An 11,762-nucleotide genomic window follows, 5' to 3' on the forward strand; every position below is an offset into this window, starting at 1 on the left:
TTTTCATGAACTCGTAAAAGAGATGATAAAATGTGAAAATTAAGATGGAAAATAAATATAAAATGAAGATTAAAATTATTAATTGACAAATATAAAAAAAAAATCACAAATAACTTGCTAAAATAAAAAAATGATATATGTTTGCATTGGTCCTTGGAATTTGATTCACAAAAATGAGCGGAATGCATGCAGAGGTTTTAACACGTAGTGTTCTGACGTGAGAGTGAGTTCAGTGTTTCAGTTTTCCACAGCTTCCAACCTCGCATGTCATGTTTCTTGTGATCGCATCTACCATAACGTCAATATATCCTCCAATCAAATTCATCCACTATGGGTCCCACATCGCCAAAGACATATGGGTCCACAAGAAACTTCTTTCATCCGCACGATTAGCTGGCCACCAATACAGACAATATTGCTACTACACACCACCTCCAACTTTTTTTATAACAAAAATGGATATATATTACCCATATTTTGAAAATTTTCAAGCAATTTATATAAAATTAACCAAATCATTCTTTATTATTTTAATTTCATTCATTTTCTTTTTAAGTTTCAATTTTTCTTTGTTTGCCTGTATTTTATATTTTCAATTGAGAAAATAAAGTCACACGTTTTGATTTGTCAAATATTTTTTAAATTTTTGCGACGACATATATTCTTAGAGTTTTAAATTGAACAGAAATAAGTGAAAAAGACAAAATTAGTAGGAGTTAAAGAAAGACTCCCTTTCCATTATACAAAGGAGAGAATAATTAGATTTCTAATTTTGAATTTGTTTTTCTACGTCATGAATTTTAATAAAATTAAAAATTAACATTTTAAAAATATTAGCTAAAAATTTAAGAATAACAAAATTATAAAAGTAGCATATTAAATTATGTTGGAGATTAATAATATTAAAAAATAAAAAGTAATTTTATAAAATTTATATTTAAGAAAGGTTCCAGAAATGATGATTTCATTTTGAGTGCCCACAAAACAGAGGCGGGCGTATGGAAACGTTACCCTTACTAAGTTACAGGGTGTGTGCGGGAGAAGCGTGCTAACTCAGCAGCACAAGACTCGATAATAATAATAACTACACACTCACACAGTCACAGAGTCTCACAACTATAAAACGCGAAAAGAAGCGCAAAACGGGGACTCAACGGTCCCTTCTCTCTCTACTTACTTCCCTGTCTCTCTCTCGCTCGCCAATGTAGCTCCCCGGAGAATGGCTAACTGTCACCGGAACAACGTCGGAAACCTTGTTCTCGGCCACCACCCTACTAAGAACGAAACCGTTGCTGGCCACTTCCGCCTATGGAACTCCCTCTCCGCCTCCTCCCTCCGCCGCCTCATCTTCGACGCTGTCAGCTGCGGCGCCAGTTCCCGATACCACCACCGCCGTCACCAAGACGACGACGACGACGAGTCGACGGCGATTTCGGACGCCTCCGAGGAGAAACGGCAGCAGCATAAGGCGAAGGCGAATGCGAGGTCGGAGAAGCTTTCGGATCTGCTGAACATGGCGGAGATTGAAGCGGACGCTGAGACGAAGAAGAAGGAGGAGAAGCTGGAGGAGCTGAAGCGTGTGGTGAAGGAGTTGCAGGAGGAAGAGGATTTGACAAAGCGAAGAGAAGCTGCGGCGACAGTGAGGTTGGTGGCGAAGGAGGATTTGGATGTTAGAGGAACGCTTGCAATGCTCGGAGCCATTCCTCCTCTCGTCTCAATGCTCGATTCCCAAGAGCCAGATTCTCTTGTCGCTTCGCTCTACGCGTTGCTCAACCTCGGAATCGGAAACGATGCGTCAGTTTCTGACTCTTCTATTCCGTTCATCACTTCACAATCTAGATCCTTCATTTTTTTAGCGTTATTTTCTTTTTTGCTTCGTTTTCTGTTATTAACTTTTTTTTTTCCCGGTTAGGTTATCCTTTAAAAATTATTCAGATCCTTTTTTTTTTTTTTTGTGAAAAAGCCTTGGATTGTTTTGTTTTGTGTCACTTTTTATTTATCGACTATTGTTTTAAATTTTAATTTTTTTAGTCATTTTCGCTAATTAATTCGTTGAATGTTTTCTGGTCATTTAATTGTTAAAATGGCAAGCCGGTGATTTTAATTTTGGTGGTTTTGTAGCGCTTTGATTTCCTGTTTTGCAGTTTCGCTTTGCTTGTATCAAGCTGTTTTTTATGTATAAATATTTAATTATTTCTTCTACATCTTTGATTGTGACTTTATGTGATTAACAGTAAATATTTGTTTGTTTTTTCTATTTTGGGTGTGTTGATACAGGAACAAAGCAGCCATTGTCAAAGTTGGCTCTGTTGAGAAGATGCTGAAGCTCATTGAATCTCCAGATGATGTAAATTCTTCGGTGTCTGAAGCAATTGTTGCAAATTTCCTTGGACTGAGTGCTTTAGATTCCAACAAACCCATAATTGGGTCCTCTGCTGCAATTCCATTCCTAGTTAGAACCCTTCAGAGTTTAGATAATAAAAGTAGCTCCCAAGCTAAGCAAGATGCTCTTAGAGCACTGTACAATCTTTCAATCTTCCCAGCAAATATTTCATTCATTTTGGAAACCAATTTGGTCCCATTTCTTATAAACTCGGTAGGAGACATGGAAGTAACTGAAAGAAACCTTGCAATCCTCAGCAATTTGGTATCGACCCGAGAGGGTAGAAAAGCGATCAGTGCTGTGCCGGATGCGTTTCCTATCTTGGTGGATGTATTGAATTGGACAGATTCATCAGAATGCCAGGAAAAGGCATCGTACATTTTGATGGTTATGGCACACAAATCCTATGGTAACAAGCAGGCCATGATTGAAGCCGGGATTGTGTCATCACTGCTTGAGTTGTCGCTTTTGGGTACCACATTGGCTCAGAAAAGGGCCTCAAGGATATTGGAAATTTTGAGGGTGGACAAAGGGAAGCAGGTATCTGGGAGCTACGGTGGAAACCTAGTTGCAACTGTCTCTGCTCCTATTTGTGGATCTTCGTCATCTTGTGCCAAACTAGATGGAGGAGGAAAAGAGTGTTCTGAGGAGGAGGAAGATATGATGAGTGAGGAGAAGAAAGCAGTGAAGCAATTAGTCCAGCAGAGTTTGCAAAACAACATGAGGAAAATTGTAAAGAGGGCCAACTTGCCTCAAGATATCGTTCCTTCTGATCATTTTAAGTCGCTCACTTCAAGTTCGACATCAAAGAGCCTGCCATTTTGAAGAATTGCAGCTGTGAAGAGAGTCAAGGTTGAAGAAAATAAACCATGAAGTTAGTTTTCAAGTTATAATTTTGCTAAAATAGCCCTTACTTGTCAAAAGCTTGATAGAAAATTATAAAATTATTTCTGGTTTTAAGTTTCTTTTGATGATGCATCCTTTTTGGTTTTTTAGGCTTGTTCTTAAGAGCAGATTTAACTTCTTTACCATGTGTAAGCCCACTGTCTCTAAACTGAAAATGAGATCCTATGGAAATGGACAGTCATAACGGCACTACATGAGTTTTATGCTCTTGGTGTTGGGATGCCTCCTAGTCAGGGGTATGACCTGCAAAATTGGCTAATCTTAGGGTTGCTTCAGTCAAACCATGGTTACGAGCGTCCCTACCTTCAAGGAGTCGCTTTCAAACCATAGTACACTTTTGTCTCGCTATTGGGCCTACTATATGTTTTATAAATATTAATCTACATGGATAAGTGGGAAAGAGTGTCCATCATTTTCATATTTTATACAAACAACAGGGACTGTTCACTGCAATTTTCTATTTGAGAATCTTTCCCCTGTTGGTTTGTCAATTCCATGTGTTTGGGTTTTCAGGAATCTTTGGATTATGAGTGAATATAGTAGTTTGTTTATGCATTTGCAGTGAGATTGTTAGCTGTTACCCCCTTGATTTTTTTTAGTTAAAGAATTCATTAATTACCTCTGTCTTTGTTTAATGCCACAAGAACTAGTTAATGAATTGTTTCGTTTCTCTTTCAACCAGTCGCAGATCCAAAGGGCACGGAAGGATTACAACTAAGATCTGGATGGGATGGAGAGCTGAGCTGTTCGTTGCAAATAAGTATCGAGGACTTTTTGTTCCCATTATGTAAATGTTACATGATGTCCCTTGTGGGGTACAGTCATTTGTAATGTTATCTTCTGCTAGTGGCTTTATTTTTATTGACCTTTTGTGTAAATATTTTAATGTTAGTGTAGTTTTGGTTCTAAAATTTATTAGCTTGTTCTTCCATAATGTGTCAATTAAGGGTCGATTTTTCGATTTCTTTTTTTTCAATTTCGCTTGGGACTGAGGTCCCAAAATTTATTTGTTGGGGAAGACGAGGTCCTGCTGAGGCAGCGACCAGTCATTGGTTTGAGCTACACTTATTTTCTTGTTTGGACGGCAAGGAATTGAGAATTTGGAGCACAGACAATGAGGTGTTGACTAATGCATACAAAAAGTTGGAACTTATTACATAAAAGTAATTGCATATCCTTTTCTAAACTTTTGTTTATTTCCGCGTATCATGAATACTTACCCATTTAAGTTTTCAACTCCAATTATTTTCAATAACAACAACAACAAAACGAGAGGTCAAGGTTCAAGAAGCTCCACACGATTTCACTTTCTTGTGGTAATGATGACGCCCCTCTAGCTTCATACCTACAAAAGTCCACACAATGACGAAGGTTAGTGTTCATTGTCAAACTGCAAAATATACCTTCATTGACAATTGAGGGTCGAATTCTTTTTTTTTTTTGGTCGCTTGGGACTGGGGTTCGAAAATATTATGCTCACTTATCAGCACATGCAGTTACGCACAGTACATTGTAATCGCCACTTGGTCTTGAGGCTAAGTGTGTTGTTGTGTATACGTGACATTTATAGGATCCAATCAATTCGGTCGTGACCACCATTGATTGCCTATAATGTGACATTAGCAGTACCGCCTCATGAGTAATGCAATGATCATGTGTACCACAAATTTAAACAGTTGGAGAGTCTGTGATAACTAGTTTTCTGTTTCTTTTTCTTCTTTTTCCTATGGTCTTACGAGGTTTTCCCAATAGGAACGAAACTTATTTTTCACTTAATTTCCAGAGTAACTCTTTCTAATAAATGTGTCTTAATTCCTTAGTTCTTACATCATGGGGGCTGCAGCTATATGAATCGAGTTCAAACTTATTTGCCACTTCAATTCTATTCCTCGTGGCTTATAATATGGCAACTAATTTTGTATTGTGCATCATAAAAACAAGGTCAAATAGTGGTGGCTGATGGGTGCATTGTGAGTTAGATACATAGATGAGGAAGGAATGGTTGGAAGAGAAAATGCACTTTTATAATTTTTCATTCATGGGCACTAGCAGGTGGGTGGCTTTGTCTGCCTATTTTACTGCTAAATCAGTTCAGCAAACCAATGCGTTAACATTTTTGTGGGCTACTTGTTGATTCAATTTTTCTGGTTAGTTTTGAATTATTAATTAGCAGTAGGCGTTTGTTGATTCAGGAACATATTTTTTGTGGCATGCCTAAAATTTGGAACTTAAAGAATCATGTTTGAGTGTGCGAATTTGGTTTTAAATTTGTGTCAGCGTGTGTGATAATTTTAAAGTGATATTAATTTTGCATTTAAATCATGTTTTCTTTACCTAAACTCAGAAGAATGTTTTGTTACTTTGTGCAATAAAATAAAATCCACTTGTATGTAAATTGATTATATTCTCATAATTTAATATTGTCTTATTACTTTAATATATACTTCTAAACGTGAATACTTATAAATTCACTCAAAACAAAAATTAAATTCTGAAAATCAAGTTCAAGCAAAATCAAAATTACAAAATCTAATCCGATCACAAACTGCGGCAGTTTCATTATGACTTTTTGTCATTTCATTATTAGAAATTTGGGGCTTCCAACAACCGCACTAACCAAATTATATGGACCCTGCACTGGAACTTCTCTATCTGCTTTAGGGAGCAATTACTGTTATTATCTTAATGGCAAAATGAAAATATAATTTAAACCTATATAATTTCTCGTCAATGTGGGACTACATGGCTCTATTTTTTTTTTTTGCTAATGTTCTTAACTTTCTCTGACTTCAAGGTTAATGTATGGTATCAGATCTTCATTGTTACACATGATTACTCTTTTTTCTCTTTTTGTAAAGTGGAAATTCATTAAATGCCTATGATTGCTCTTTACACATACAAATGTTGAATAACATTAACAAAAGAAGCTGAAGAAGAGAATCAAAGTAAAGACAATTAGGAGAGATGAAAGTGATTATATAAAGAAAGTTATTCTGAGTATCTTACCGTAGAATGGGCAATTAAATTAGCTTGTCGAGTAAAAAAAATCTGCAAAGGCAAAAGAAAGGGCACACCTTTAATAGAAAAGGTTAGATATGTGTTACACCTACCCTTTCCATAATTAATTTTGCAGGAATATAGACCCTACATCAGATGTGTGGCATAACTTTCCTTGGTCTATTCAGAGAGACTGTCCCTATAGCCAATGAGAAGTACTAATATAGCCTTCAATCATGTTACATATTACACATTTTTGAGTAATAAGATAAACTTATATCATAGTTCTGCGCCAAATCTACTTAAATTATGGTATATTTCAAACGTTATGGGTTATAATTTTATATTGAAATATGATTTAATGTAATTTTATTAAATTTCTAAACATGTATTTTAATATAAAAACTCTATTAATTACAAATATATTATATAAACAAACTTAAATACGATGATCAACTTAAAATTTTAAAACTATTAAATTAAGAGTTCTTATACGTTACTCATCTTCATCTTCTTCATTTTTATCCAATGTATAGTTGACTGCCATGAAGTTTTGTAGATGAAGTTCTAATTTGAATTGTGGAAGTTCATATTCAACAAAGGAATGTTTGACAGAAATCCAGTTAGACACATCTTAAATACACATCAATTCAATCATGTGTAGATAACAGCCATTGATTGATTTACAGCTAGCAACACATAAAATTCACTTAATACATGCCTTTGCTATGTACAGTTTATTATGCATTAACCATGCAGAAACATAATATCGTATTCAGTGACTCATTGCTATATTACTAGTAATCTGGACATCATTTACCGTGACAATTATTAACCCGCAATTCCAGGGTCAGGACAGGACACGAGCTAGAAAATTATTGGACTCAAATTCCCTTTATAGTAGAAAAAACACATTCACTACATTTAACAATGTGATACAACGTAAATAATTAGACAAACAAGTTTAGATGTATTTGACCATTTAATTAGTATGGATATTTTAAAATTGATAAGATACTCGAATTGAATGCTCAATATATGAATTACAGACTGTTTCAGTATAATAAATGAATTGATATCATAACTTGAATATAATATTTTTATTTAAATTGGATTATATATATATATTTTTTAAATTTCAAGAAGTTAATATAATAACGATGGCAAACCAGTATAAATGTTAACCATAGTTAAAAAATAAAGAAAAATTAATAAAATTGTAAGCAGTTTATAAAACATTTTATTTTACTTGATATATTTTAGTATTTTATAACTTAACAAAAATATCCTATTTACGTACCATGTTATACTGTTCCCAACTCATACTTACGTCCGTGCAATATAGCCAATAGTTTATGTAATTTAGTGTAGTAAAGTTGGGTTGAAATTGTTCTGATTAAAAAGTAGTGGTTGAAGTTAAACTACATGTCGGTGCCAATCATTGTAGGAGCTGTTTGATGTGCCTGTCTCGATGATAGACACAAAATACATGTAAAAGAATAAGTTGAAGTAATGGTCTTAAAAGTCTTCGAAATTAATTACCGAATATGATAAATTTAATTCGGAGTTTTGAGTTCAAGTTTCTCTAAATACAACTGTTAAGAATAGAATTGCTTCCTATGTCTTTGAAATTAACCATGCATAGATGTATATCTATTCTAAAAATGAAACCGACATGCACACACAAACATTAAATAACCCGAAAAGTTTGGTGATTGCAATAAATCTATCCGACATATTTCCTTTCTTGCCCAACAAAGATTTGACCAATTGGAAACATGAGATTCTATTTCTTCCGGTTTATCAATGTAGGCATTTCGTGTAAGGCCAACACCGCTATGATAATAATATTGACACAACACTAAGCAAAATCTGCTATCTAGATTCACAAGGTAGGAATGAATGAGAAAATCTACCTAACCATGAAAAGCACACATTTTTCCTCAATCACCTGAGAGAATCAACCATAAAGGACTTGAAACATGATACCCTTTACCTTCACCAAATAACAATGGAAGAAATAAAATAGTCGAACACCCCTTTTCCTTTCCTTGAAGGGGACCATTGGCTCATTATTGCTATTTATTATCACCATATATATTCGGCACGTATCTCCATTGGCTCAAAAGAAAATCTATATGTTTCTTCTCATTTGACTTTATAGTTTGCTAAGTCTTTTATGTATCATAAACTCTAGGTGATACATGAACTAGTGTTGGTCCAATTAGCAAGAATTTAGTTTTTCCTTAAATATACTCTCGAGTAATGGGAACAAAAAAAAAATATTTGCAGAATTATATATTCTCCATTGGTGATGAGTTTATTTGACTCTGCTTGCTTTATTTGGGGACCATTTTTTAAGTACTTCCGATATTTTTAATGAAAATTAGGGTTTTGTCTCAAAAAGAGGTTTGCATTTGATGTTTTCACAAATTACTGAGATAAAACTTTAATTTTATTTAAAAATAATACTAAAGTATCTAAAAAAACTGCACCAAAATTTATTTTTAGTAAACATCAACATATGTTCTAGGTTATACAGACCAAAAGAATTTTATGTCCTACTTGACCGTCCTTTTAAGCTTTGATAGGGTTCTACATCTTTTCTAATGGAGCTTGACACGTTTATTAAGGTATTTTCTTCCTATCATGTGATAGAACTTTTACTTTTGGCATGATGCAAAGTTGGAACTTGATCTTCTGTGAGTCATTTAAAATTGTTAAGCTAAATGAAATGAAAAGAGAGAGACAAAAAAAAATCTAAAAGAAATGTTGTAAAAAATTTAAGTAAAAAAGGAAATATTGAAAGAAAGAAAAAGATATACTTGCATAATCTATGCTAAGAAATATTGCTCACCTTATATATTAGAATCCTACCGTTACATCTTACAATACTACTACATACACATCTTCATTGACCTTCTGCTGCCCCAGCCCAGACAATGTCAGCACCCTTTTCACAAGCACCACAAACCTAGTAATAATTAAAATAAAGCAAATTCAGAAAAGTGATTATTCACTTCCAACATATTATAGCTCAACAGAGAAATATTAGGTAGATATTTTCTTGTGAGAAAAACATTAAACTGGATATAAAGTAGCAGGATCACTATTCTCTACAGAAATAGATCACAAAGAGCAGCACCATACTTGTACTTTACAAGTCAAAGCTAACTTCACAAAAGCATAACCAAGTCATCTCAGAATACCTTCAATTCTTTGGTTGCTCTAATCAACACCCAAGCACAAAATATTTAAATACACGAGGAAGCCATGGCATGTATCATGTATGCATGGGTATAAAATACATTAAAATTAACCATTCAAAGTTTTCCATAGAATACAATATTAATTGGATATTTTTAGTTCAATCAGTTATTGATATACCCTGTGGAGTCGTTTAGGAAGAGATTTTTGAATGGGAGGATAGTTTTTTTTTTATATTTTTAAATTATGAAAATTCTATATTATTTATGTTTTTGGGTACATAAAAATTTAAGAAAAATGGATGATACTCCTTTCTAAGGCAAGCAAGAAAAATCGTTACATTCAAAGAATAGTTATAAAGAACTTAAGTTTATTATATTTTAAAAAGATGAATGGATGCTCGAACTTATGACATATACAATGCAAAATCTTGTATATTTTAAAAATATATCATTTGCATATGATAATAAAATAAATAATTAATCCATTAAACTTATTTGTTAATGCATATTACTTAGCGTATGAATCAGCTAATACAAATCTGTTCTAACTTCACTGTTGATAATTCAAGAAAAAGGGCCTTTCAGTAAAAATAAAGCAGACAACCTTAGAATATTTAGATATCATTATACAAAGAAAAAAGGACAAGAAGGGAAGTTACCCCACCTAGTAATAATAGCAGCTTGGTCCAAGAACCAGCAACCTTAGAAGCTACTAGCCCATTAGAAGAGTCCAATATTCAAGAAAATGGTACTGCATTGGAGGAACCAGGCCCATGAGGGTAATTATTAAACCGAAGAAAAAAGGGCTTTTGACCCAACAAAGGAGAAAAAAAAGGCGTAATTTTGACCCAGAAAAAGAGGCCCGGGGAGGGGGGGTGATTGTTGATAAAAAATAAATGTGACACGATTTATTCCTTAAATGATTTTACTTGATTAAACTCTAATTAGCTGAATCTTAAAGTGACTTGAAAATACAAAATAAAATATTGAGATAAAAAAAATTACCATTCATTCTATTTGTTATCTTCATCTCAATATGTCAAAAGAAATAATACCTCTGTCAGAAAAAGAAAAAAAATATAATATCGAACAAATTTTAGACAAATATATTTTAAAAGAAATTAAAAAGAAATAGGGGACACTATAATAAAATACTTGAGGAGAAATAACACAATTGATTTATATTGTAATTATTAAATTATTATTATTTTCTGTATAATTTATCATGGTTTTACAGAAAGTGATCTTTTACGTCAGCTACGACTTGAGGATAAGCATTCTTTTTGTTTATAAGAAATCTCGATCACAAATCAAGATTGTAAAAATTAAAATCGAACGTAGTATAAACAGTGATATTTCATTTTTAAAAAATGTACAGTACTCAAGGAGACAAAACACGAACAACTTCAGGTTGAAATTAGTTGTTCTTGCAGTTATAAAAAAAATTTCATGTTATTAATTAAGAATCAATGTGAACTTGCACAAAATCTTAGAATGACTTAAGGGTAAATAGTTTGCTAATTTATATCGAAATTATGGTCATAAACCATGACTTACTGTTAAGAGGAGATTTGTAAATATTAAATTTTATCAATCTATCCGACCAATTAAAAGTTTTTAAATAAATTAATAATTCATCAAACAACTTTATTTTAATGCTTAAGTATATATTTTTAAAATTAAATAAAAATATTAATTATAAAAGTACATGTTTATAAGTATTCAATTTATTTAAAATTTAATATGCATTATTAACATAATATATAACTTTATTCAACAACTAGTTAATAAAATTTAACATTTATACAAGTAGAACAATTCTTTTGAATATATTAAGAGAAGTCAAAGAGGATGTCAAATACCTCGTAACATAAGAGATCACTACCTTGATTAACGCTAGCATTTTCCAGGTGCCATCAGATTCAGAATTTGAAGGGTGCCTTTGAAATTTGAATATATACATTTTTTTATGTATTAAAAGTTTAATATTTGAAGGAGAGTGGAAGAAACGAAATAAAATATAAAGAGAAGGAGACCTTGAATAATATTTTTTTGTTATAAAAAAATATCTTTCAGAGCATTATGGTAAGGTATATGCATACTAGTTAATTGATGTGAGGTGGCATAGATGTGGTTGAACATTTGAAGGACTAAAACAGAAAGGAAAAAAAAATGAGTTTGTTAGCAAGTACTTAGTGTAATAATTAAGAAAATCAAAATGTTTTTTAAATAAATTTAAATGAATAATAATAAGAGCTGTATTATTT

At 32.7% G+C, this 11,762-nt stretch overlaps 1 protein-coding gene across 3 annotated transcripts; it reads left to right on the forward strand.

The window, feature by feature from the left end:
* The first annotated feature begins 1,118 nt into the window (after positions 1 to 1,118).
* LOC113847118 (U-box domain-containing protein 7) lies at positions 1,119 to 4,134 on the forward strand. Of its 3 annotated transcripts, none has more exons than XM_027476000.1 (3): positions 1,168 to 1,794; positions 2,278 to 3,257; positions 3,972 to 4,134. In XM_027476000.1, exons 1-2 carry the CDS (start codon positions 1,220 to 1,222, stop codon positions 3,206 to 3,208), a joined length of 1,506 nt encoding a protein of 501 aa, XP_027331801.1. In that variant the 5' UTR covers positions 1,168 to 1,219; the 3' UTR covers positions 3,209 to 3,257; positions 3,972 to 4,134. The 3 variants fall into 3 exon arrangements, with proteins under 3 accessions (XP_027331799.1, XP_027331801.1, XP_027331800.1); XM_027475999.1 differs by having other exon boundaries at positions 2,278 to 3,235; XM_027475998.1 differs by having other exon boundaries at positions 1,119 to 1,794; positions 2,278 to 4,134.
* The last annotated feature ends 7,628 nt before the right edge of the window (positions 4,135 to 11,762 follow it).

Source organism: Abrus precatorius, unplaced genomic scaffold, assembly GCF_003935025.1.
Source record: "Abrus precatorius isolate BTA unplaced genomic scaffold, Abrus_2018 Scaffold8, whole genome shotgun sequence".
Taxonomy (NCBI): Eukaryota; Viridiplantae; Streptophyta; class Magnoliopsida; order Fabales; family Fabaceae; genus Abrus; species Abrus precatorius.

What these genes read in the sequence shown, in the direction of transcription:
- LOC113847118 (XM_027475998.1), top strand. Translation starts at nt 1,220, where the DNA reads ATGGCTAACTGTCACCGGAACAACGTCGGAAACCTTGTTCTCGGCCAC. An exon ending in CTCGGAATCGGAAACGATGC is followed by an intron (nt 1,795 to 2,277) that starts GTCAGTTTCTGA and finishes GTGTTGATACAG; the next exon opens with GAACAAAGCAGCCATTGTCA.